At 44.0% G+C, this 26,718-nt stretch overlaps 1 protein-coding gene across 2 annotated transcripts in view; it reads left to right on the forward strand.

Annotated features, from left to right (window-relative positions):
* Positions 1-25,908, forward strand: part of LOC135199544 (protein FAM151B-like) — a 61,898-nt gene extending 35,990 nt beyond the window's left edge. For both annotated transcript variants that reach the window (XM_064227698.1, XM_064227697.1), the window contains exons 3-7: positions 9,225-9,382; positions 10,355-10,444; positions 10,939-11,052; positions 11,377-11,568; positions 20,716-25,908. In XM_064227698.1, the coding sequence (XP_064083768.1) occupies positions 9,225-9,382; positions 10,355-10,444; positions 10,939-11,052; positions 11,377-11,568; positions 20,716-20,982 (821 nt within the window). In that variant the 3' untranslated portion in view covers positions 20,983-25,908. The remainder of the gene's footprint in view (positions 1-9,224; positions 9,383-10,354; positions 10,445-10,938; positions 11,053-11,376; positions 11,569-20,715) is intronic.
* Positions 25,909-26,718: the final 810 nt, after the last annotated feature.

A 26,718-nucleotide genomic window follows, 5' to 3' on the forward strand; every position in this document is an offset into this window, starting at 1 on the left:
TCCGAGATTCGCCCGATAACAATTTTGAAACTCGCGCTGCACGCCGCCATCTTAGTGCTAGTAGACTCACCACCATCCTCCTGCTCTCCCATTGGTTCCTGATGCTAGCCAAGCCATGAGATCCTTCTCTCTGATTGGACAGCATCCCTCCCATCATGCATCTTCTATACGTACGCGCTGGCGTCCCTTAGCTCGGCCACTCCGCACCCGAAACTTTACCGTACGCAATCGGCATTCGTTCGCTCCAACGATTTCGTTTAGTAACGTAAATTCGTTAGTGATTTCGTTGCAGTACATATTATCGTGTTGTGCGAAGACTGTATTATTACGTATTTGTGTAACTTTACGTAAATTAACGTAGTCATGGGTCCCAAGAAAGTTGAAATTCACGGAAAGAAGCGCATGCTGTCTCTGGAGACAAAGATGGAGGTCATAAAGAAGTACGAAGCTGGTATGCGATTGAGTGTGATCGCAAAGGAATACGGCCGTAATCCGTCGACAATAGGCACCATCCTTAAACAGAAGGATGCCATCAAAGCAACTACACCATCGAAGGGCATCACTATTTTGTCCAGCAAGAGGAGCCATGTGCACGACGAGATGGAACGGCTGCTCCTCATCTGGATAAAAGACAAAGAAATCGCTGGCGATACAGTAACGGAGACAGCAATCGCTCACAAGGCCAGTGCTATTTTTGGCGGTTTGATTGGGCAGGCGGAAGACGAGGGAGGGGAAGGGACTTCAACGCCAACCCCAGAGTTCAAGGCTTCGCATGGCTGGTTCGAGAAATTTCGTAAACGGACTGGCATCCATTCGGTGGTGCGTCATGGGGAGGCTGCCAGCTCGGACACGAAAGCGGCCGAAGCATTTAAGAAGACTTTCGACGAGATGATGACCAAGGAAGGCTACAGTTCTCAGCAAGTCTTCAATTGTGATGAGACTGGCCTTTTTTGGAAAAAAATGCCTCGTCGGACGTACATCACGGAGGAAGAGAAGAAGCTACCCGGGCATAAGCCTATGAAAGACAGGCTTACGCTCGCACTTTGTTCAAACGCCAGTGGGGATTGCAAGGTGAAGCCCCTACTGGTGTATCATTCTGAGACTCCTCGAGCCTTCAAGGCCCACAAGGTGCTGAAGGAGAAGCTTCCAGTGATGTGGAGGGCTAATGCAAAAGCCTGGGTAACGAGGCTTTTGTTCACGGAGTGTGTAAATCTGTGTTTCGGCCCGACTGTGAAGAGTTTTTTGGAAGAGAAGCGCCTCCCCCTGAAATGTCTGCTGGTGTTGGACAATGCCCCTCCCCACCCTCCTGGCCTCGAGGAAGATATCCTAGCGGAGTATTCCTTCGTTAAGATTCTTTTTCTTCCGCCCAACACCACCCCTCTCCTCCAGCCCATGGACCAGCAAGTGATAGCGAACTTTAAGAAGCTGTACACGAAACATCTTTTCAAGAGATGTTTCGACATCACCGATACCACAAACCTCACTTGCGTCAATTTTGGAAGGAGCATTTCGACATCGTCATTTGCATCCGACTCATTGACCTAGCTTGGCAGGAGGTTTCGAGGCGAACCTTGAATTCCTCGTGGAGGAAACTCTGGCCTGATGCCGTATCCGCCAGAGACTTCGAGGGATTCGACGTGGGCGAAAGCTGGTACTGCAGAGTCAGAAACAGTTGATGATCCCGAAACTGTTTGGAACCAGATCTTGATGAGATCGTTGCACTCGGCAAGTCCATGGGGCTGGTCGTCGACGAGGACGACATCAACGACCTTCTCGAGGAGCACCAAAGAGGAGCTTACGACGGATGACCTGAAGGAGTTGGAGGCCATGCAACTTAACATCGTTCAAGAGGAGTTCTCTAGCAGCGGCGAGGAAGAGGAGGAGGAGCCTATGACAACGGCAGAAATTAAGGATATTCTAGGCGCTTTTCATAAAGTGCAATTGTTTATCGAAAAAAGACACCCCGAAAAGGCTCACACAGGTCGTATGCTTGCGCAGTTCGATGACGTTTGCTTGAGTCGTTTCAGGAACATTGTGAAAAGTAGGCAGAAACAATCTTCCTTGGATCGTTATTTTTTAAAGAGGCCTTCAGCATTAGCAGGAGTAAGCAAAAGGAAGAACCAAGTGATAAAAAACAGAAAGTTGAAAGCAAAAAGGAAGAACCAAGTGATGAAAAACAGAACGTTGAAAGCGGTGATGAAGTTGAAATTCTGTAAAAAAAAAAAAAAAAAAAAAAAAAAAAAAAAGCCTACGTAAAAGTAAAAAAAATAAAAAAAAAAGTAAAAAAATAAAAAAAAAGAAAAAAAACTGTTTACGTAATTTCTAGATTTTTGTAAGATTAAGGTATTACAGTTTTGTTGAAGGTGTTTCGTAAATTTTAGTTTTATGGTTTTTCCTTAAATATTTTGTGTGTTTTCATAAAGTTAAGTGTACGTACGTATGTTAATCTGCGTTTGTCTCCTCCTCCTCTGCGCCACTATTGGAGATAGCCTCACTCGAAAGGAAGCTCCACATTTTACGTTACAGTAATAATATTTCTTGTACACTAATATACACTTTATTTACAGGTTTTCGATTTTTATTCTTAATTTAGGTATTGAATGGTCCAAAATGTTGTAGTATTTCATTGTTTATAGGTCAATTTAGCTTTATTATGAAATTTAATGGGGTGTTTTTGGAGGGCTTGGAACGGATTAGCCATTTTACATGTAAAATGTGTTCCAAGATACGAAAAACTCATTATACGAAGGCCGCCTCGGAACGAATTAATTTCGTATCTCGAGGTACCACTGTACAAAACTTTATTGTATCATAACAATATCATTTTTCTTCCCTCCACCCCTCGACTTTTAAGGCTTTGCCGTGGAAGAGAAGGGGGTCCCCCCCCCCAGAAGCCTCGTCACGGGACTTCTAAGGGTCTGTCTTGCTCTGGTGAGACAGGTGAGTCTTCCGCTGGTCCTCCCGTTCCTCTGGAAACGGGGCCCGTCTCTCTTTCCTCAGGGAGGAAGCAGACGGGGACCATGTAGGTACCGCCCACTGCTGGTACCTCCTCCACCGGTTCAGGAGCCGGGAACTGTCTCGGCCGCTTGTTTGCAAGATTCACCAAGTGTACGGTCACCTACGGGTAAACGTGCAGCCAAGGTCCAGACTGCTGAGTATGCTCACTATGTCAGGACCCAGGCACGGAGTGGAAGATGGTAGGAGTCACTCGGGTGACTCTCACCAGACCGGCGAACGCTCTCACAGCGATCGTCCGGTACACAGGGTTGACGTGACGTTCCAGCTGGTCCATGCACGCAGAGACCATTGGAGGCAGGCCATCCAGCCCTCTTTTAATTCATTTCTTTCTTTCAGAGAGGTTTCGGCCTCAACGAGGACTTTGAAGAGTCGGAGGACGGTATTGGCTGTCGCCTGTCAGGTGCACGCTCAGCCCCACTCAGACGACCAGTCTCGGGGGTGGCAGACGCTTCACCTGCCAGGTAAGAGTTTCGTAACCCTCCTTGATAAAGCATTTTCTCAGGTGATTCTCGCCAGACCGGCGATCGCTCTCGAACGATCGCCTGGTACCCAGGGTTGACGTGACGTTCCTACCAGACCGTTCACGTAGCGAGGCTGGGAAGATGTCCCCCCCCCCTCTCTGGCCACCAGGTCCAGCCTTGCCTGGACTTAGTCCAGCCTTGCCTGGACTTAGTCCAGCCTTGCCTGGACATGGTCATGGTCCAGCCTCGCCTGGCCTCACCTGGACCTGGTCCAACCTCACCTGGACTTGGTCCAGCCTCACCTGGCTGCGTTGAGAGGACGGTGCCCGCTCGACCGCCACCGTGGTTGGTGATCGCCTGCAGTCCTTCCAGCCTACCGGTTCTGCTGGTAGGCAGGGGAGGAGCGCTTGTAGCAGCTCTCCTGACGCAAGAGACCGACGCTCTGTCCTTGGTCCAGCGCTTCTCTGCAAGAAGATTGCTGGTCCAGACCTGCAGCGTGATTGTTACTGTGGGTTGGTGATCGCCTACAGTCCTCCCAGCCTACCGATTCTGCTGGTAGGCAGGGGAGGAGCGCTCGTAGCAGCTCCCCTGACGCAAGAGACCGATGTTCCGTTCCTTGGTCCAGCGCTTCTCTGCAAGAAGACTGCTGGTCCAGACCTGCAGCTCAATCGCCACCATGGGTTGGTGATCGCCTGCCATCCTCCCAGCTTACTGGTTCTGCTAGTAGGCAGGTCTCCCTCACCTGTCCCTCACCTGTCCCTTCAACTTCCTCAGACTACACAAGGAGGAACGAGGCGAACAGGAGTGACCGTGATGAATTCACTTCTTACGGTCTGGCCATGAGCCTGGTTCAGTCTTGGGACCAACAGATCCTCGCTCAAGTGGTTGGAGGAGATTGTGGGGGCTGGCGAGGACAATGACGCTTCCCAGACTCTCGTATTGTTCATGTGACGGTCCCGCTGGACCACGCACGCAGAGACCGGGGTGGGCTCTCCTTCGGTCCTCTCGAGATTCTAGCACTCTCCGAGTGTTCTGGTCTTCTACAATCTGCAATCTCTTGGGCGAAACCACGGTCCAGAGTGGGTGAAACGAGAATCCCAGATAATTGTTACTACGATAATTGGGAATCTCGCCGAATGCTCGAATTCTTGGAATTTCTAGCGTTTGGAAGAAGTACTGCTGCTGAAGGAAGAATATCTCGGGAGGGGCTCAGCCTGGATGGACCTGACGGTCCGTCGCCTCAGTAGGCAGCCAACCCCGGGATAGAGAAGAATGGATGGGAACATCCAGTTTGGCTTGAGCTATTGTCTTCGGTATCCTGTTATCACCGTAGAAGTCTTCCTTCGGGAAAACTTCACCTTCGCTCTCTTCATTACAGAATGAAGGGTGTCGGCTTCCAGTCCTTATTCTTGTTCCTCGAATGGAAGAGAATTTAGGATGGAGGTCTATGTACAGGAACCTACAAATGTACTACGTATATTGCCCTCGCGACATGCTTCTGTTATCAGTTGAATTGTCCGAGGTGTAGGCACATACTGTAGTTAACTCTATGGGTTGTGACCGAGACGAATAGTATCTTCTTAATTGAACTGCAACTCGGGACTGCCCTGCAAACCTCCCAGGAGTTACCAGTTTTGATTTTGAGATACTTGTGGTATTGTTACAACAACAACACCAGAGCATTTGCATTCACCGAAATCCGTTTCGATTAAATGCAAATGCTCAAGTGTATTTTTTTGCGCTTGATGTTTCTAGCCGAACACCTTCCTTCTTGGAATGGATTACCTGGCAACTCAGGATGATGAGTAAGCAAGAGCTAGCAGTGTACGGGTACCAGCTGGCTCTCCGAAATAGTATGGTCGGATATTGTCTCTCGTCCTCTGCGATGATTGACTACCGAACCGAATCTCTGCCCGGCAATCACAATCACAGACTTAGGTTTCTGGTTGGCTGGAATTCTCGCATACATATATGACCATCTCTACTGCATTGCCTTTGCTGTTGCGAGAATTTTCAGACAGAGATATCTCACTAGACTTGTTATCATCTTTCTGTTTACCGCATGGTAAAATTCGTAGGTGTGCAATTGTTCTTTGTCCACCCCGAATTGTAGATGAATAACGGTAGACATCGCCTGTTCCCCGCCCTACCAGCTCTACTTCCAAGTATATAGATGTCCTCCCTGATCCAGCCCATGAAAAGCGGTTCTTCAGGCAATACAATCCCTGTGTTTTCATTACTGAAAAGCGCTCCGCTTTCATTGCAACTCCGACTTCTCACCGAACAGCAATGAAGTAGCCGTTTAGCGTTTTCATTCTGCTGTAAAACAACAGGGGAAGAAGCCATCTTCACGGATTGGTGTCATCGGCGGGATTTTTCTACGTTCAAAATCTTGAGAGAGAACTTCTCTCGATTCAGCTGTGAAGACGTAGGTCTGCATTCACCTATCACCGTCTTCAACGGCACATGGTTTTGTTTCTCCGTAGTTGAGATTCAACTACTATGAGAACTTCTGTCTTGCCATCAGGGACCTCATTCTCTAGAAGGCAATTGACTTTCGTCTGTTGGGCACATGCCTTGAGAGAGTCATCATCTCGCCTTCCGGCATCGGTGGCAACAAGATAGACTATTTGTATGGTCTCTCGGCATAACCCTTCAAAAGGTGAGGGTCACGTGACTACGCCTCGGATGCATGACAGCTCGCCTCACACAACCGAACGCAGTTAGTCGGCAGCTGCCGAAGCGTCCAAGACCGTCACGAGTTACGCTGTGAACTTTGTATCGGTTGACCCAGATCAGTCGTTACTTCATCCTACTGGCATGTTCAGGTACCCATAAGTATTGGCACCCACCATGGAGTGTCGGTGTCTTTATCCATTGCGGAGACGACGAGACCGTGAGAGACTTCGCTCCAGTCGGATACAAGACCATGAGAGACTTCATTACAGTAGGATACGAGACCGCGAGAGACTTCGCTGCAGTGGGATACGAGACAGCGAGAGACTTCGCTGCAGGTGGATAGACCAGTAGATGGGTACTGGACATCACTCCGAAGAATATGTTGGATAGTAAGATGGATAGGTCATTGCGACCATATCTTTCTTTCCCTTCAGGACTGCCCACAGGTCCTTGGAACCTCATTTCTCTGGACCAGTGGTGGATGCTTGCAAGATGTGTTTGCTTACCCAGCTCCTTCAAGAGGACAAGTTGCATCTCGTCCATGGTGTGCAGTTGTAGAGGTAAGAAGGATGCAAGAGTGACTGGCTCTCCCCCTTCCACGCCTCGTCCCTCCACTCCTCATCCTTCGGGTTGAGGATAGGACTCGAACTCACACTGGCTGGTCGGACGATTGATGTGGTAAGCTTACACATAGAGCATCCTTTTTATGTTTCTTATCAGAATCATAGAAGCAATCCCGCTCCTTCCTCTAGCAAGGGGAGGAAGGAGACTGACAATAATGCAAACCCTTCCCAGAACTTTGCATTAATGTCTCCGACGCCAAATATTCTTCACAGCCCTTTTTCGGATGAGTCACGATCCATCACTCATTTCGAAAAGGCCCAGAAGTCTGACTCTTGATCATGCAGCTCCTATACTCCGATCAAGTTGTCAGAGGCAGCAGGGTACTCCTCCTCGCTCTTACGACCAGGAGGAGTAGCCTAGGTGGGCAGAACTCCAGTCAGTTCTAGAGGCTCACTCAGATTCCTCCTACCAATCATTGAGTCTTCCTTATGTAAAGGACTGAGGGTTTGTCTATTGTGCAGGAACAAATCACAATTTTTGAAAGTAAATTGTATTTTTCCTAAGTACAGTGGTACCTCGACATACAAAAGGCTCAACTTACGTAAAACTCGAGATACGAAAGCAAATACGAAAAATTTTACAGCTCTACATATGAAAAGTTTTCAAGATACAAAAGGTTGTTGCTGTAAAGTCCCGAGATTCGCCCGGACCACCGAGAACAATTTTAAAACTCCCGCGCCGCCAGCTGAGTAAACTCGCCACCATCCTCCCGCTCTCCCATTGGTTCCTGATGCTAGTCACCCCATAAGATCCTGCTCTCCTATTGGTCAGCATCTACCCCTTGTGCTTTAAGTATTCTATTGGTAAAATGATGCTGTAAATTGAAAAACTTATTCATACAATACATTTAATAAAAAGAACATTAGGTAAAGATAGAATAAAGAATAGAAATGTATGGTTATTATACTGTTTGGTAGTTTCAGTAGTTGAAGAGAGATAATGAAAATTTATGGCTTACTGTGTAAAGTGATTGCTTGGCGATCGTTCGATACTCGTAAGTACTGGATGTAAACAGAAGTTTGGAAGCTTTTTTTTGTTTGTTTTTTATAGTTAATGGTTACTTAATAATTATTTGAAATGAGTACATGCAATACATTTGATAAAAAAATTGGGAATTAGATATCATAAAATATAAAATATATCAGACTGCCAACAAATATATATTTTTTAGAATTCTTCTTCTGTTTTAATATTACGTTACGTATATGTTCATTATAGCTGTCAGTACTCGGTATCTCCATTAGGTAATAAAGATAGAACTAAAGATAAAGAAATGAATGGTTTATTAATACTTGTTTGGTAGTTTCATTAATTGAAGAGAGATACTAATGAAAATTTATGGCTTACTGTGTCCTAGGAAAAGTGATTGCTTGGCGTTCGTTCGGTACTCGTAAGATGGCAAGAGCTGAATGTAAACAATCAATTGGAAGGTTTTTTTGTTTGTTTGTGTATTATAGTTAATGATTAATTAATAATTATTTGAAATGAGTACATACTGATTATTTATACATTTTATTGGCATATTCTAAGCTTTTAGCTTCTTAGGTTTAGATGTCAGAATCATAGACTAGGCTACAGTAGCAACCGCTAACATAGGCTGGGCTTATTGCTAAGGGACATATGCTAAAGTCCTAATATATGCAGTAAAAATGGGGTTGAACGTTACATGCAGTTGAATATTACTCAAGTATGTACAGTATTTTGCCTTTTTGGAGTCATATTTCTTCCGTCAGATCGGCGTCGTAACCCTAGAACATGTGTTTTAGGCCTGGAAATATAATTTACTGGGGTATTTTTGGAACGGATTAGCCATTTTACATGTAAAATGTGGTCCAAGATACGAAAACCTCATGATACGAAGGGCGCCTCGGAACAGATTAATTTCGTATCTCGAGGTACTACTACAAACCTGAGGTCCTTTACATATATGCCCACCTCATGCCACCCCTCAATCTGAACCTGGGCCGAAAGGCAAAGTGGAGTATTTACATCCGGGCAGCCTAGCCTGCCCCACTGTAGTTACTGCCTAACCACCTTGTTCAAGATTCAACGGCTGCAATTCCAGCTATGCCGTAAGTAAATTCCTTATGTAAAGGACCTCAGGTTTATATAGTTAGGAAAAATACAATTTACATACTTTCAAAAATTGTGATTTTAGTAATGTGTCATCAATCAAAATTTTAGTAATGTATCATCACATTCTACTCTTATGTACTGCATAGTCTAACATAATCATAATTATTTCCTAGGAAAAAATACTGTGTAAAATTACTTAACCCTTGGGATGTTGTTAAAGTTTTATGATTTACATGTAAGGAATTATATTTACAGCTTCACTCTTCATTGTATGTGTGTGGTGTTTTTGTTGCCTTGGTATACCAAATACTACTGCTACCCATTAATTTGCAATTATAGTATTAATATTTCTTTGTTTCTGCTAAGATGATACCATCATGATGCTGGAAGCTGACATCTTGCCTGGCCGTTTAGAAGGCGCAGATCCTAGTGAGCCCCTCATACCCATCATGGCGCACCCTCCAGCTGTTGTGTCTGACATCTCATTTGAAATGTGGATTGATGACGTCATCAAGGCTAACAAGGTAAGTGTAAATTTGTTGTGGACATTAATACATTTGGGTCAAATCCCATTTGGTTGGTGTATGTTTAATTTCATGGGGGGGAGGGGGCCAGAATTGGTTAGAGGTATGAGGACATGAGAAGGAAAAACCCATTATTGTTTCTTTAATAACTAAGTAGATATTTAGTCAAAGTGTCACTTTGTAGATCATGTTAACCTTCCATGCAACCCAAAGATAATCTGAGGAAATAGCAGTTGATATTTGCATTTAAGTAGGAAAATATACATTAGCAACAGTTAACAGAATTACTTTGGGAGCAATGGTTGAAATGACCAGAATTATGCATTGAAACAGAATGCAGGATTATGCATTGAAACAGAATGCAGGAAGTCCTTTGGTGGGCTTGTTCCATACAAATAGGGTTCGTCTTCTGAATCGTAATAATAATAGTTTTTGGCATATGGAATTGCTGATAAATTGGGGAGGCTATACTATGGGGGTTGATACTTGTCATAAAGCCAGCGACAACTGAATCTTAAGATAATTTGAGGGGCTATTTTAATGGCTGAGAGTCATTTAGTGGTGTCTTTATTTTGGATCATCTGTTTTGTGCCTTTTTGGAATCGGGAGTAACAAGCTTTGTGGTCTTTTGAAAAGTGACAGCTGTTACAAGATATCAGGAAATTGATTTTAGATCCTAAAGTAACTAGAATTTACTTTCAATAGGTGTTAACTTCCATTGATCAGGATTATTGGTTTTAATTGTGGGAATTGCCTTCTGGGTGCTACATTAAATCTTACCTGTAGACAGTCCCTTATCATGGTTTCTGGGTAGTTGATGCTTGCTCTTTATATGCTGTTAAACGTAAGTAGAACAGCTTTGGCTAGATTGTAACCTGGCTGTTTTGTTTAAACAGCGTGTTTTATGGTTTTTTGTGTGCACCCTGTGTCAGCTGTTTTTGTAATCTTTTTATGTTCTCATTTTCTTTACAGGATGGGCAGAAGAAGGGAGCCAAGTTAGATTTCAAAGATATCAGTGTTGTAGAAGAATGTCTGAAAATTCTGCAGAACCGTACAGAGCAAGTAAGTACTTTGAAGGGGACGCGCCCTTCATGGGGGTTAGTGCCCTCAGTGCAACTCATGCAGAGTGCGCTGTAGTTATTACTCGAGTTTCTTTGCAGCGTCCCGTCGCCCCTTAGCTACAACCACTTCCATTCCTTTTATTGTACCTCTGTTCTTGTTCTCTCTCATCTGTCTCGACCTACGACCCTCTCTTTAACAGTTGTTTCATAATGGAACTGCAAAATTTTCCTCCTGTAACACCTTGAAAACCATTTTACTTTCAGTTTCCTATTCATTACTGAATGACCTCATAGGCCCCAATGCCTTCGGCCTAAATTTTATATTCCATTCCATATAATATGAGGACATGTATCAGTGCAATACTAGAGTTGCTGGGCTGTTGTATTCAAGTAGTTGTTCATCCTAAAGTGTATAATGCATGTGGGTCAAGTGTAAATACATTATTTAAACAGTGTGCCTTAGTTGTAGATATATGAAGGATCTCCATGTTACAGATTACATTCCCACTGTGGTTGAATGCAGATATCTTGAAAGGCCCAGTGGCCAGTACACGTGAACCGGTTGATGCTGACAAGTTCCTCTCCCTTTGTGTAGAAACTTTCCCATTGGTAAGTGGAATTTGCATTGCAAGCTATGCTTATAAATTTTAGTAGCCACACATCTTGCAGCGGAAGTTGATCTTTATCGTTATGTAAAAGCTGGTGTGATAACTTGGAAGCACCTTTTAATCATTTTTAAATGTGATAGATGTATGATTATGACTTACGGAAAGCTTTTATTCAAAATTCAACTGTATAATTTTGTTATTTGAGTGTTTTATTCACATCTTTTGTTTTGAAGTTTTGCATAGATCCTGTTAAGATATAAATACAGTACAGTAGAGGACATTGTTATCTATTTTTCTGAGCTTTCTCACTAAATTATCGTTTCAGGCAACTCTCTCAGTAGGTTGGACAACCACATACACATCAGCTGATGATGAAAAGGCTTTCTATACCAAAGAGATGACAGAGGAAATGGCAACATTACTTGAGTCCAAGAGTGTTGCCCAGCCTGTGACATTCCCCATCCGTGCTGCATTTGTGCCCCGTTCCATTGAGAACTTAGACTGGCTTGTGGAACAAGTGAGTGTAAATTTTATTTTTGCGCTGTGAAAAGTATCAGAATGCAGACACCTTGGTTTGTGAATCCCTAAATTAAGACACTTCTTTTTATAATACTTTTAACATACTTTTAAATAGTTTTTGTGTGGAATATTTTGAATAATTTCTATCTCATTCATGTGAGCCCAAGTAATTTACAAGCCTCTTGTTTTATTTGAGCCAAAAGTGATTAATTAGGTGAATAATTTTTTAGTCTTCCTTTCCAGGTAAGTACTCGGAGCTTAGGTACAGTCCTCTTAAGTTTTATTAGTATGGTCTTGCTAGTGAGGATGCTGATAATCTTCTGGAACAAATAATAAATAAATAGGTCAACAGTTAGTTAGGGGTATGGGAGTTATATATATAAAAATGTCAGCATTACTCTTATCTACTAGTTTAGTATTAATTTCAAATTAGCAAGTGTTCTAACGAGTCTCTTCCCAAATATATCCTTGCAAGTTGGAATACAGTGGTCCCCCCATATTCGCGGGTGATGCGTACCAGACCCCCCCGCGAATAGTTAGAATCCGCGAATGTTTGGAACCCCTATAAAAACGCTAAAAACAGCCTTTTGTTCCGATACATAATACAAACCCTCGGTCCTTTAACAATAGGAAGGTAACTAGCGGCAGCTGGGACGGTCGTAAGCTTCGAACAAGGGGAGAACGGTAGTTAACTGCTTGTCCGATCGTGCGCGCGCCCGAGAGGTGAAGAATCACTTTTGCTTTCGGCCGCGGGTGTGAAGGACGTGTTCGTCATCGCTCTCTGCCCGTTTCATCGTCGTATGCTTTGTTTATATTGTGTTTTCTACTAATGGTTTGTTTGATCTTGAAAATGAAACTGTAAGTACACTGTTTTCATTTTCATTACTTAATTATGAATCAACATGGAGCTATCGCCGTAGAGACGGCGATTTCCGCTCTTCATGAAATTGAATTGAATTATGTCTCGGTGCCGAGGGCGGGCGCACTCGCGCCGAGTCATGTATTTGGGCGAAAGTGTGTAATTGAAAGATGTAAGTACTCTTTTTCATTATATTTTTGCCCTGTGCGTTCGTTGCCGAGAGCTTGATTGCGCTCGGAACGAGCCTCTTATTTTGTATGAATAGAATGCAATGAAAGTGGATTCGCAATGCAGTTTTCTTTTCATTTTCATTTATTAATTGCATCAAATTTAATTTTGGATCAATTTCCGCTCTTACCCGGGAATTAATCCTTACGATTTATTGCTGTGAAAGTGAAATCGCAAGTGCAGTATTGTTCATTTTCATATATAATTATGATAGCATCATATTATTATGGATCAAGTTTCCGCTCTTACCCGGGAATTGATCTTTCCCCCTTTAAGTTCTATGAAGTGAATCGCAAGTGCAGTATTCTGTTTCATTTTCATATTACTTTTCACTGCTGTGCGGGGGTAGGGGAAGCGAAGGTCTGCCAGGAAGTCGTCGGAAAGCTCTCCCGCGACTCCCTTGGTATCCGATTCTTCGTCTTCTTTCCTGCCCCCCCGCTCAGCTTCCTCGTATTTTGTATTTAGGGGTCTTCCGTTCCGTTCGGGGGTGGGGCCAATGTCCCTCCCCCCCGTGCGTGAGGGAACCCCTCTTACTAATCTGTCTGTGCTACCGCAGGTGCTACATCCGTGGGAGACGACCTTGGACAGGTATGGGCCACTGCGGCTGCAGCGGGCCAGTGCCTAGCATCCACGATCTGCTGCAGCGTCTAGCGAGGTCTGGGGCGGTGACCTTGGAGCGGTCTCCACTACAACCTTCACGGCCGCTTATGCTGCTTCCCCCCGCTGGTCTACACTCCCCATGCTGTGTCGGTGACGCCGTCTGCCACTTCTAGGGCCGGTCGCCGCCGTACCGAGGAGGGGTATGCCGCCGCCGCCTGTGTTTTATTCGTGTTGCCTGCCCCAGACTTCCGCTGTTCCAGCAGCTCGCCCCTGGACCGGCCGCCAGTACCAGGTTCCCGCTGGCTGCCGATGATTCTACGAGGCGATGGCTGGGCCTGCCGTACCTGTCGCTGATGTGGTTCCCGCTACTGGCTTGGCTGTCCCTTCTGTGTTTACCGCTGCCGCTGTTCCTGCCGCTCCTGAGCTGGTTGCTGTTCCTGTCGCTCCTGGTTCCTGCGCCTGTCCATGCTGGTCCTGCCCATGGTGTGTCTTCCCCAGTCCCAGGTCCTTCCGGACAGGTGCAGTCGGGCCGTGTTGCTTCGGCAATAGGCCCGACTCCGGCCTGGATGGAGGACCTGACGACTGTCCTGCGTGAGCTGACGAAGAAGAGGAAGGTGTCATCTTCGTCTTCGTCTGCTGCTGCCTCTTCCCCTTCGACTTCTAAGGCCCATAAGCCGAAGAAGAAGAAGGCTGCCTCTCCCCCCTAAGAAGTCTCCTTCGGGAACTTCTAAGGGCCCACCTCGGTGGGACTGGGGGTCCTTCTGCTGGTCCTCCTGCTCCTTCGGGAGCGGGGCCCGTCTCCCCTTCCGTAAGGAAGAGATAGACGGGGACCAGAGGAGTATCGGTTAGCTCTGGTACTTCCTCGCCTGGTGCTAGCGGCGATGCCGCTACGCCAGGTTCCGGCTCGGTCTCTCGTTCGCGGGAGATCCCGAGTGTACGCTCTCCCTCGGGAGACCGAGCAGCCAAAGTTTCGGCGCCAGAGTTCGCTCGGCGCCAAGACCACGGCACGGAGCAGAAGGCTGGCGAGAACCGCTCAGGTGACTCTCGCCAGGCCAGCGGCCGCTCTCGCAGCGACCAGCTGGTAACCAGGTTTTCCCCCTAAGAAGACTCCTTCGGGAACTTGGAAGGGCTCGTCACACTCCGGTGTGACGGGGGGGTTCTTCTGCTGGTCCTCCTGTTCCTTCGGGAACGGGGCCCGTCTCCCCTTCTGAGAAGAAGAAGAAGACGGGGACCAAGGGTGTGCTGGCTACCGCTGGTACACCCTCGCCTGGTCTTGGCAGCTCTGCTGCTAAGCCAGGTACCGGCTCGGTTTCTCGTCCGCGAGAAGTTCCGAGTGTACGGTCTCCTTCGGGTGACCGTGCAGCCAAAGTTAAGACGCCTGAGTTCGCTCAGCGTCATGACCGAGGCACGGAGCAGAAGACTGTTGAGAGCCGCTCAGGTGACTCTCGCCAGGCCAGCGGCCGCTCTCGCAGCGACCAGCCGGGTACCTCGGTCGTGGACGTGACGGTCTCTGACCGGCCACGGGTTGAGGCTGGGAAGAGGTCCCCCAGGTCCCCTCGACCGACGATACCAGCCTCGGATTTTCCAGGTACCAGCTTGGTTTTTGAACGTGCCGCGAGGACGCTCACGGTCTCACCGCGAAAGTGAGCTCTGCAGGTCACCTGACCGCCGCTCCCACAGGGACCGGGCGGATACGATGACCAGCAGCAGCTTGTCTGACGCACGGGACCGGGGTCGACGTGCTCAGTCGAGCCGCTGGCCACAGGTGAGCGGCACGGCCAGGCCTGCAGATCGATCCCCACCGCGGGTTGGTGATCGGCTGCAGCCCCCCACGTACGCTGGTCCTGCCAGCGGGGGGGGAGAGCGTCAGGTCTGCCTCCACTACCTTCAACTTCCTCGGGCTACACCGGGAAGAGCGAGGTAGCTAGGAGTGATCGTGAGAGGTGCGCCGCTCACGATCCCGTCACGACGCCGCACGTGCCACGTATGGCTTATTAGGACCAACCAGGACGTACGCGCAAGTGATTGGAGGCGACCGTCCAGGGGGGGGGAGGGGGTGGGGGTAGCGTCAGTTCTGTCTCTCCGATACCTTCAACTTCCTCGGCATACGCCAGGAAGAGCGAGGTATATAGGAGTGATCGTGAGAGATGCGCCGCTCACGATCCCGTCACGACGCCGCACGTGCCAGGTTTGGTCTTAGGACCAGCCAGGACGTACGCGCAAGTGATTGGAGGCAACCGTCAGGGATCTGTTGCTGGTCCTTCTTCTGAAGGAGGAGGGTCTTGGGAGCTGCTCTTGTTGGAGGGACTGGATGGTCCTACTCCTCAAGACGCTGTAACTTCCGAGATTCAGAGTAACTTTGCCCAGGTTATTGCACTGATTTGTCAGCACAACGACCTGGGGGAAGGATCGCCGCTCCCACCAGCAGAGCCCATGTCTCTGCTCGAGTCGTTTTGGGGCCTGAGAGGGAACCCAAACCGACGGTGGGTTTGCCGCGATCGGAGCTTGCCGATTCTGTCTTGAACCAGAGTCTCTCGTCTCCGGACAAGAAGGCTCTCTCAGTTCTGGCCGGTCGATCAAGCTACTTCCACCTCCTCTACTGCGACAGCGGCGTTTCTACGTGTCTTCGGACACCGTATTTAAATACTCCTTCGGTCCTCCTGAGAGGTTTCGACCTCGACGAGGACTGGAATGAGTCGGAGGACGGTATCGGCTCTCTCCTGTCAGGTGTCGATCAGCCCCACCCAGACGACGTTCACAGTGGCGGCAGACCCTTACCTACAGTGAGAGTTCGTAACCCTCCTCGGGAAAACGTTTTCTCCTGACGATACGTTTTCCCAGACTCTGAGAGGCCATCGCCGCAAGGCGATGGCTGCTCCTACTCTTCTCCAACTGCTAGTTCCGCTGGGAAGGCGAGCGAGTATCCAATTCCTCCCCCATTCCCTCTCTCCTTACGGCTACGAGGGAAAGGGGAGGGATCCTACAGAGATTTCTCTGTAGGATTCCACGTTGGGGACTGCGCTACCGGGGGGACCTTCGGGTCCTACCTGACGTAAGCCCCGGTCGTTGAGGAGGGATCCTGCCCCATTCTCGATTTCTACGGGAATCGAAGAGGACACCAGCCGATATCGTTTGACGAATTCGGTGGGGGTTTCGCAGACTGCTTAGAATTCTACGGAATTTCTAGCGCATTCAGTGTGTTAAGAGTTTCTTACGATCTCCAAACACTTAGGCGAGACCACGGTCCAAAGTGAGCGAGACGAGAATCCCCGATATGTTACACGATAATCGGGAACCTCGCCTATGCTCGAATTCCTGGAATTTCTAGCATTAGGAAGAAGACTGCTGCTGAAAGAAGACTATCTCACAATAGGCGACCAACCTGGAATAGAGAAGAACGGACGGGAATATCCAGTTTGGCTTGAACTATCGTCTTAGTATTCTGTTCACCATTGAAGCTTTCCTTCGAGGAAGACTTCTTCACTCTCTTTGATAGAGACCGAAGGTGGTCGATCTCCAATCCTTATTTTGTTTTCTTGAAGGAAAGAATTTAGGATGGAGATCGTTGTTCAGAATCCTACAAATATACTACGTATATTAACCTCGCGACATGATTCTGCTAAGCAGTTGAATGGTCCGAGGGGTAGGCGCATATCCTGGTTATTCTTTGGATTGCGACTTAGACGAAAAGTATTCTAATTGAACTGCAACTCGGGTTGCCTGCAACCTCCAGGAGTTTTCCAGTTTCAATTTTATATACTTATGGTGTTGTCACAACAACACCATTTAAGCTTTTATATTTACCGAAATTCGTTTCGCATAAAATAATTGCTCGATGCATATCTTTTTATGCCTCGGTGGTTCTAGACCGAACGCATTCCTTCGTGGAAAGGATTACTTGGCAACTCAGGGTGACGAGTCAGAGACAGCTACTGCGTATTGAATTGCCCGAGGCATTTCAGTACCAGCTGCCGCTTTGAGATGGACGGTTGGTTATGTCTTTCTCACCTGCTTTGATTGAATACCAACCGTATCTCTGCCCAACAATCACGGACTTAAGTCTCTGATTAACGGGGATTCTCGCATACATGAATGACCATCTACTGCTGTGACGCTAGTATTCATCGTCTTCGGTATTGCGAGAATTTTAAACAGAGATATCTATTCGACTCTCATCTTTCTGTTTACCGCACGGTAACAAGAATTCTGTAATAGTCTCTTGCTGCATCGTATCTCGATAATGCGAATGATTTTTGCGGAATCTGAGTTTGTCCTCAAAATATCTTGTATTCGGAGGTGTGCAATTGTTCATTGTTCACCCCGGATTAGCAGATGTATTGAAAGACATCGCCTACTCCCACACCTGCCAGCTCTACTTCCAAACGTTCAGCCCATGAGAAGCAGTTCTTCAGGCGGCTCTCCCCTGTGTTTCATTACTGAAGAACGCCCGCTTTCACTGCACACCGGACAGCAATGAAATGGCGGTTAGCGTTTTCAGTCATTTGTAAGCACAGGTTTAGAATCTTGAGATTCCTTCTCTCGATTCAGCTGGAAGACGTAGGTTGCATTCATTGCCTACCTTCGTCTTCAACGTCACATAGTGTTGTTTCTCCTTAAGCTGAGATTCAACGTCTATGAGATTTTCTTGCCATCAGGGACCTCGGTCTTTTGAAGGCAATTGACTTTCGCCTTTTGAGCTTATGCATTAAGAGAATCATCGCCGCGCCGTCCGGCATCGGTGACTAACAAATATTTTATTTGTTTGGTCTCTCAGCATAACTCTTTAAAGGGCGAAGGTCACGTGACTTACCCGGGTGCTTGGACAACTTGCCTCTACTGATTCCGAACCAGTCAGTCGGCAGCTGTCAGAGCGCCCGAGTCAGTTACGAACTATGCTGTGGACTTAGTTCGGTTGTTCCAGAGCAATCATTACTTCGTCTTAATAGCTTGTCAGTATGAGTACTGTACATAACCAAAGTCGAGAAGAGGGATAGGTCATACGACTATCCCCTTCTTTTCGTCTTAGGTAACTGCATGACTTCTCTTGATAAGTCAAGCACAAAGGGATGGGGATTTGTGACGCTCGATTTCGTACCGATCTTCGTAGCAAAGACTCAGAACCCTTCGGTAACTGACGATTGGTTCGAGTCCTTCACAATACCCTCCCTAATGGACTTCACCGCCTCCGATACGAAGGCTATGCTGCTTTGTCCTGTGAAGGCGCGACGGAGCTGTCTGAAGAAACTCGACACCCAGGATGAGTGTGGACGCCTCTTCATCATTCTCTCGCGTTCCGCAAGAACTTCTCCGTGGCGCAGGTAATGAAGGCAGGCGCCTGGTCCAACCGGACCGCATGCACCTCCGGTTCTACCTTCGGGATATTGCCCACAGTTCCTTGGATCTTTTTCCTTGGGAACCGTGGTGGTTGCTCAACACGTTGTGTAGTTAACCCAGACCCTCGCAGGCTGAACAGCATCGAGTCCTGGTGTGACCGTAAGAATGGATGAGGAATGAGAGTGTGACTGGCTCCTCTTCCCATCTTTTTCTTGCCTCTACCTCTGGGTAGAGGGACACGGTCGTCACCCTGCTGGGTAAGGACGAGATGCAGGTGAGCTATTCAACAGAGCACCATCCTATCCCTTTCAGTAGGGATAGGAGTAAATATCCACCACTTCCTCCAACAAGGGGGAGGAAGTGGATGCCAATTTGAGACAAACCCATCATTTTATGATTGTCTCTTGCAAACAGGAACAAGTTCTTGCTTGCTGGTACGAAGAGATACGCTTGCCTCTCTCTTAGTACTTGGCCCAGAGGTCTGACCATTGATCCTGCGGTGCACACCCCGATCAATCGGACAGAGGATTGGATCCCTCCCTTGCTCTTACGACCAGGGAGGCACTCCAGGGTTGGACGAACACCAGTCTGTTCACCAAAAAGACTCAGATTCCTCCCACCAAGAAGTGAGTCTTCCTATTGTTAAAGGACCAAGGGTTTGTATTACGTATCGGAACAAATGACAATTTGTCGAAAATTGCATTTTTCCTAACTATACAAACCTGAGGTCCTTTACATATAGTCCCACCTCATGCCACCCCTCACTCTGCAACTTTTTGCATGGGCCTAAAGCAAAAGTGATTCTTCACCTCTCGGGCGCGCGCACGATCGGACAAGCAGTTAACTACCGTTCTCCCCTTGTTCGAAGCTTACGACCGTCCCAGCTGCCGCTAGTTACCTTCCTATTGTTAAAGGACCTCAGGTTTGTATAGTTAGGAAAAATGCAATTTTCGACAAATTGTCATTTTTGTTAGTTAAAACTTAAGAAAAACCACTACAAATTTTCATACTTGGTTTTTTTAATAGTTTTATCACAAAAAGTGCATTTTATGATGAAATTGATAACAAAAACCAGGAATTTGTGGATATTTCTCTTAGAAAAATACCGCGAATGCGCGAATTTTCCGCGAATAATGCAGGGAAACGTTCCCGAGAGAAATCCGCGAATCCGGAGAACGCGAATACGGGGGGTCCACTGCATGTGCACTATTGCTATCTTGTGAATGTGACCTTGTAATTTTGTGAAGTGCACTGCAGTGAAAGTACTTTAGTGGCAGTTGATTCAGTAACTAAGAGGCACATAATTCTCATTGGGCGAGTTAAATGTTGAGTGAATATCCTTTAATTCATTACCATTATTGACATGAAAGCGAACTTTGTGCGTTGTATACAGCGATGAAATCACTCTGTGTAAGGTTTGTTAGTGTTCCATTTCGTTGAATCAGTTTGTTGTCATTCATTGGGAGTGGTTCCTAAAATATTTGATATACTCCTTCAGTTAAAGTGCTATTCTAGCTTTTCAGAATTGCTGCCCAAGCAAAGCTAGCCCTGCATTAATCTCTCTCTCTCTCTCGCTCTCATTTTTAGATTAAGACTGATATGTATTCAGAAACACCTTAACATCACTTGTGGAGGATTTGTACTGAGGTGAAATATATAAGACAAATATCACTGTATATAGGCAACTCTTACTACAATATTTGGTGAGGTTTCTCAAAAAACAGACCATTAGGTCATAGATCACATACCGAAAATATCACGATGTGGTTACAATGGTAATAAATTCTTAGCTACTCAAAAATTATTTTCCACCTGTAGGAGACTGTATTTCAATTCTTGCACATATTAATCTTCAAGCATCCAAAATAGAAATTGCCAGGAACTGTATGAATACGTAATTGCATACTTACTGAGAGTCCCCCTCCCCTCAACCAACTAAAGAGCACTTGCATATTTCAGTGCAGTAATGCTATACAGTTCCACCTATTTAATTAAACTTCAAGAATTTAAACATGAGAAAATTGTATACTTTTGAAAGGCAAATAAAAAAAATAGGGAGTGGTTAGCAACACAAGGCAGTGATTGTGTACTCACTGAATTAAATCAATTTATTGTTGTTTATAGATACCAGATAGCACCATCACAGTGTGGAGCTCGTCATCAGATACAATTGATGTCCAGGCCCTGCTGAGTCTGCGGGATGCAGTCGGCAACGATTCAGTGTATTTCGATCTGCCCGAAGAACAGAAGAAGGAATTTGACGAGGCCAAGAAAGCTGAGGAAAATGCAGCTGCGCCCAGCTTTCAGATTTTGCCAAACAATGCTTCGGCCTGGGCTACAGCGGCCATTGCTCTTGGGTCGGCTCTGGCGGCCCTCTATCTTTATGATTGATAACAAGTGCTTGGGAGTGAATCGTTGGGTGGAGGGGATTTATTATTATTTTTTTTTTAACCTGACTTTCATGCTGTGTGGGGTTAATTGACCCCCAAAAAAATAAGTTTCGCCATGTTTATGTATTGGTCAAAGACTCCTGTTTTCACTGAAAGCTGTTGCTTCCAAGCAGATGCTCTTACATTATGTCCATACTTTTAATATGTTTTATGTGCTATTAGCTAACGTTCAATTTGTCAATTTCACATTGAAACTGCACCTGTATTTTTCATTTTCACAGATAAAATAGTAAGGAAAATATTATAACAAAATTTACACACACACACACACACTAAAACCTAATCAATCGTTCTCAAAAGGTAGAAATTGGATTATGCTATGATTTATACCTTGGAACTACCTAGTGTCAGTCTTTTAGGAAATATAAATACCTTCAAGTTGTTATAATTTGTAACAGGAAAAGCTGAGATTGTTAGGGGTAAGAGGAATGTTGTCAACTAAATTTGTTGTACATTTGAAGAAGGTAATTAAATCCTTTTTTCTTGTAACTATTATTACATATATTGCTTTGCTGTTTCTTCCAAGAACAAGGAAATTGTGTTCATGAGTATTTTTGTGATCCGTAATGATAGTTTAGTTTAACAAGACTACTGTAATGGGTTGTACATGGTTGCTTAATGACTCACAAACACAGTGTGGACATATTTGTGTGTCAGCCATTTGCTGCTTTATTTGTTACTTTCCGCTTACTAATGCAGCATGACTAACGATAGGTATCAGCATTGTACTTCAGTAGCAACTTTTGTACTTGATGATTTGTTCATCTCTCTGAAATTTGTTGTTGAAGCAGTTTTAGTTTGGTGACCATTCTACTTAGCTTTAATAGGATAAGTGAAGATTTTTAGAGATTCATCGGTCGATGGTCGATGAATGTGATGCATGATTTTCATAGTCTAAGGCAAAGCTGGAGAGGTTGACTCAAAGAATGGTAGCTACAGTTGTCGATTGTTTGGAAAAGAAAGTAAGTGATGTAGACATTAGAGTTCATATATTTAGGTATGAGGACCAACACTTTTTCAATACCGTTATTTGGTTTGGTTGTTTAAAATAATGAGTTTAGTTCCTGGTGCGTTTTCAGTTTAGTTTTAATCATAAAATTTTACTATTACGTTCTCAGTTTTTTCATCCTATTACGTTCTCAGTTTTTTCATCCTATTACATTCTCAGTTTTTTCATCCTTCAAATATAAGCTTGAACCAGGCTATTCCACTCTTGATTAGGAAGAAATTCCTTCAAGATAGTTATCGTCATTTTTGTTGGTTTTATCATTATAGCTTCATCATTATTGTGTTGTGATGATATTGGTTGTTATGTTCGCTTATGGTCAAACTCTCAAGGTTTTTGGTGTTACCCTGTCACTTTGCAGAAGTGCTGAAGTATCAACATTAATTAGCTTCAACTAAAGTTGTACTACTGACTCTGTAGTTGATGAAATGTTTAAGATTTTGTTTGTCATTGAATATTAAGGTCTATGAGACTTCCTCCTGTTTAGATTGTATGGTGATAATCACTTGTAAAGTTAGGAATACTCTTCATTACTATTAGCCCAATTTGGCAAGTATTGATGATGACACTTTTTTTTGAAAGCACAGTAATTGGCTCCTCTTCTGACTTGAGTGGTATAACAAATATTACACATTCCTGTTTGTCTTCTAGCATTGCTTGTTGAAAGGACGGTAATTGTTCTCATTTTGACTTGGGAGGCGTAAAGCATATCACACTTTCCTGGATTGTTTTCTAGCATTGCTAGTGATGATTTAGGGTGGTTTGAAAATACATATACACGATCGAAACGCCACAGTAGAAGAATCCAATACTGTATTTTCTATGAATAATGGAAGTATTATGTTTCAGTAAAGTTATAAATAAAATATCCAGGGTGGGAATGAAACAGTATTCAATTTTGCAAAAATCTTCAAGTACAATTACTGATGAACTGGGCTCAGGGTTGTATTGCATGGAGGTACAGTCATTTTTTATAGGTAATTGCTTTGCTGTATTGGACTACTGTTGCAAGTAGGAGAAGTAGAACCAGGAGCAGTGAATGACCGTAACTCTTGCAGTAATTAATGGTGCCTGTTAGAAAGTACGTTAAATCTGATCCTCACAATAAGCTATCATTATTGATTTCGGAGCAGTAGTTTTAAGAGAGAAAATATGGAAGAATTTTCTTTCCAGAAATAAGTGACTAAAAGCTTTACCAGCGCTTCAGTGTTTGCTTCCCACCTCGGTGGTCGCGGGTTCGATTCTCGGGCATTCCATCGAGGAGTGAGAGATGTGTATTTCTGGTGATAGAAGTTCACTCTCGACGTGGTTCGGAAGTCACGTAAAGCCGTTGGTCCCGTTGCTGAATAACCACTGGTTCCATGCAACGTAAAAACACCATACAAACAAAAGCTCTACTGCTATTCTTTATTAGATGTATTCAAAGAATTTTATCGTCTTGGTTTGGAAAAAGATCTTTATGTAGAAAATGCAGGTCAACAGATCAACTATTAAATTTCCAAACTCACTGTTGGCAAATGTCAAGTTATGGAATCAAATCAGGCAAGGGATTTTTGTAAGAATCTTTATCATTTTCTACCTATCCAGTCATCTGGTCAAACTACCTGTTATAAAAATAATAATAATGTTTATATTACAGTCACTTATAACATTTGTTTATCACTGGAGATAAAGTCCAACTTACAAAAGTGGCTTGGTAGCTTTCCTAATGTGTAAATGCTCCCAAATGCTTGTCTCTAAAATATCCACAAAATATCCACATGGGTTTTGACACCTTGAAATAATTTTTGTACGAACAATAGTTTGACATTTGAGTTCGATAGTTTGTGCCTTAAGCTTGTTTTCCTAATACTTTAATGAAGTATGTTGTATGTAGTAATGATAAGCCATATCTGCTGAAAGTGATCATGTTAACCTGGTAATTTTTTTGGAGTTTTAGGACCTGCTACGTTAGTCTCTATTATTGATGCCTGAAGAAATTTGTTCATGCTACCGGTGTCATGACTTAAGTATGGCTTAAAAGATGCCTTCCCTCTTAATTATGCATCAATTAATAGTTGCAATTGAAGATTCCTGTGAATTATGGTAACACTTTTTACACACTAAACAAAAGATTGTGAAATTTTGGAATCTTAATATTTGTAGAACCTTCTTTGTGAAATTTTGGAATCTTACTATTTGTAGGACCTTGAATGCTTTGTTCTCTCGAAATTTACTCTTCTGTATGCATTAGTTTTCAAAATATAAATTAAATTTTTTGTTGATGACTGGTACAAGTTATTCATCTCAACATTCCAGTAAATCTTCCTGGGAGACTAGATTCCATAACAGGATTTGGTGTTTACACACTTCAGGGAAAGGAACATTATTGCTCTACTTTGAAAAATTTAAAGTAGTTGCTTGGTGTGCAACTTGTTTCCCTGTTAAAGGACCCAAATTTATTTTTTATACATTTGTCTAAGTTTTGTACGGACTTCCAAATGCTGTGATGGCTTGTGCAGTTGTCAGAGAACCTATTTTTAAGCTTCTGCAAAAGCAGATTTAAATGTACGTGGAAAATTTCTTTCGTAATGTCTTCTTTCAAGAGGTCATACGTTCTGCAATAAGTTTATGTGCTTTTTCTAATCTTGCATTCATAAAGGCTTGTGAGTTTTGTTTTTCCTGCACCTTTTGACTTTTTCTCTTTTGTCAAGTTTGTGAACCAGTAGCCATTTTGTTGCTGTTGATTGCATTACCTGTGCAATAAATTTTTGAAGTGTAAGAATGCTGGGTCTGAAGTCCAATAGATTTTGGGTAGTTGATATTATTTTTTCAAGAATTATGCTGAATATTGAGTAATCTGGATAAATAGAAACTTATTGAACATGTGAATAATTGTAAAAGTACTGTGTCAGAAAGTTATCAGGCAGTCAGTCCTGTAGCAGTGTCCTGTTACTCCTATTTTTGACTGAGTATGTCTTCTTTAAAAGTAACTTTAACTTACCTAATGACCAAAGTAAATAAATAGTTTTTCTATATTTATTACATATATATACAATATACACAATAATTGCATTGATTAAAAATAGGAATAGCCATAGAAAACAATGTATTGCAGTTGAATTTTTTCACTTTGCAACACATGTTTAGATCTTCATGGTTTTATAAAATTAATGTCTGATCAGTTTACCAAAGTTCTATTTCAAACTTTTTACCATTTTGCAGTATCGTCTTAAAAGATGTAGAAGGGGAAAGTGTTGAACTATTTTCATTGTAAAATTTCAATGCAGTACTTACAAGTTTCTTGCAAGGGAATTCAGAAAGGAACAAACTGCAATAAGTTATTTTGTTGGTTGCAAAGTTGCAGGGCATGGAAGTTAATTTGTAATCTTCCATCTGTTGGGATATAAATTCTTTTGTTTCGGTTACAGTACTCTGATTGCATGTGTGTTTCTCATTTATTGTGAGATCCTCAAATGCATTTTTCAGTTCCCCAAGTACCTGTGCTGTAATAATTCTAAGTGTGTAGTGTGCTATTTTGACACAGATAGTGTTTATTTAGCAAAATTGAAGTAGTTCCAGAAGGGATATTACAGTATCCTGTAAATGAAAATATGACATCTTGGGTGAAATTCACATATTTTAAGTATTTGTCAAGTATTCAATTAAGTGTCCCGTCTTCAATATGTAAGGAAAAATGTTGGATAGAAATTATGTTCTGATAGAGAGGTATTTTTATAAGAAATAGATGATTGAATGCTTTAATATAGCTACAGTATAGTAATACGGTTTATATATGAATGCATAGGTTAATGGTATATACACCATCTTGGCTACTTAGATGATGCTAATGCAGTTTCCTAAATAAAAGACTGAAATGGATCCATTTTTATTACATTCCTCGTGTGTTGGGAACCTCTGTCTCTTGCTTGGTTTTATCCCATTGTGGATTGCTCATTTAATCATTGGAGACTTCTGGAGACTTGTGGCAGAATTATACTTTCCTCATGTTTTTGCAAGCGTCCAGTAGCTTGTATTATGTCCTGTAGGGTGGATAGTGAAGTGTGTAGCTCATTCTGTGCACTGTAGGCATTACTTAAGGTTCTTTGCCGTGTTCTTTCATCCCTTCTGGGTCCTCTAGGAGTCTCGTAATGGGGTTTGGTCTAGTACGAAACTTCATTGATAAATTAGATTTGCAGAATGTAGTTGCATATGTTCCTGTTGTAAACAAGTTTACAGATTTAAGAAAAATAAGTCTAAGACCCTAGATATTCTTTTCTTGTTCTTGGGACTTGGTAGAATTCTGCTTTAATAACCCCCTCTCCCAAACTACAAAAGTAAGTGCCTCAGTGGCGTGGTCGGTTTGGTCTTGGCCTGCCACCTGGGTGGCCGAGAGTTCGATTCTCGTGTGTTCCATTGAGGGGTCAGAGATTGTGTATATCTGGTGATAGAAGTTCACTCTCGTTCGGAAGTGCTTTTTCCCTGTTAACTTTTTTTTTGTTTTTTTTTCTGGTTTTATTTAGCTATTCTTTCTCTTTCTATAATTATAGATGCGCTGAGTGGCCTGTTGGCTCCGGTGTTTGGACTTGAGCCATAAATTCATAAGTCAATCGATCTATTATGCCCTTAGAAAAGACAACCACTAATTCCTTTTATCAAAATCATCCAAGTCAGTCATAGAACTCACTGTCT

This window comes from Macrobrachium nipponense, chromosome 25 (assembly GCF_015104395.2).
Source record: "Macrobrachium nipponense isolate FS-2020 chromosome 25, ASM1510439v2, whole genome shotgun sequence".
NCBI lineage: Eukaryota > Metazoa > Arthropoda > Malacostraca > Decapoda > Palaemonidae > Macrobrachium > Macrobrachium nipponense.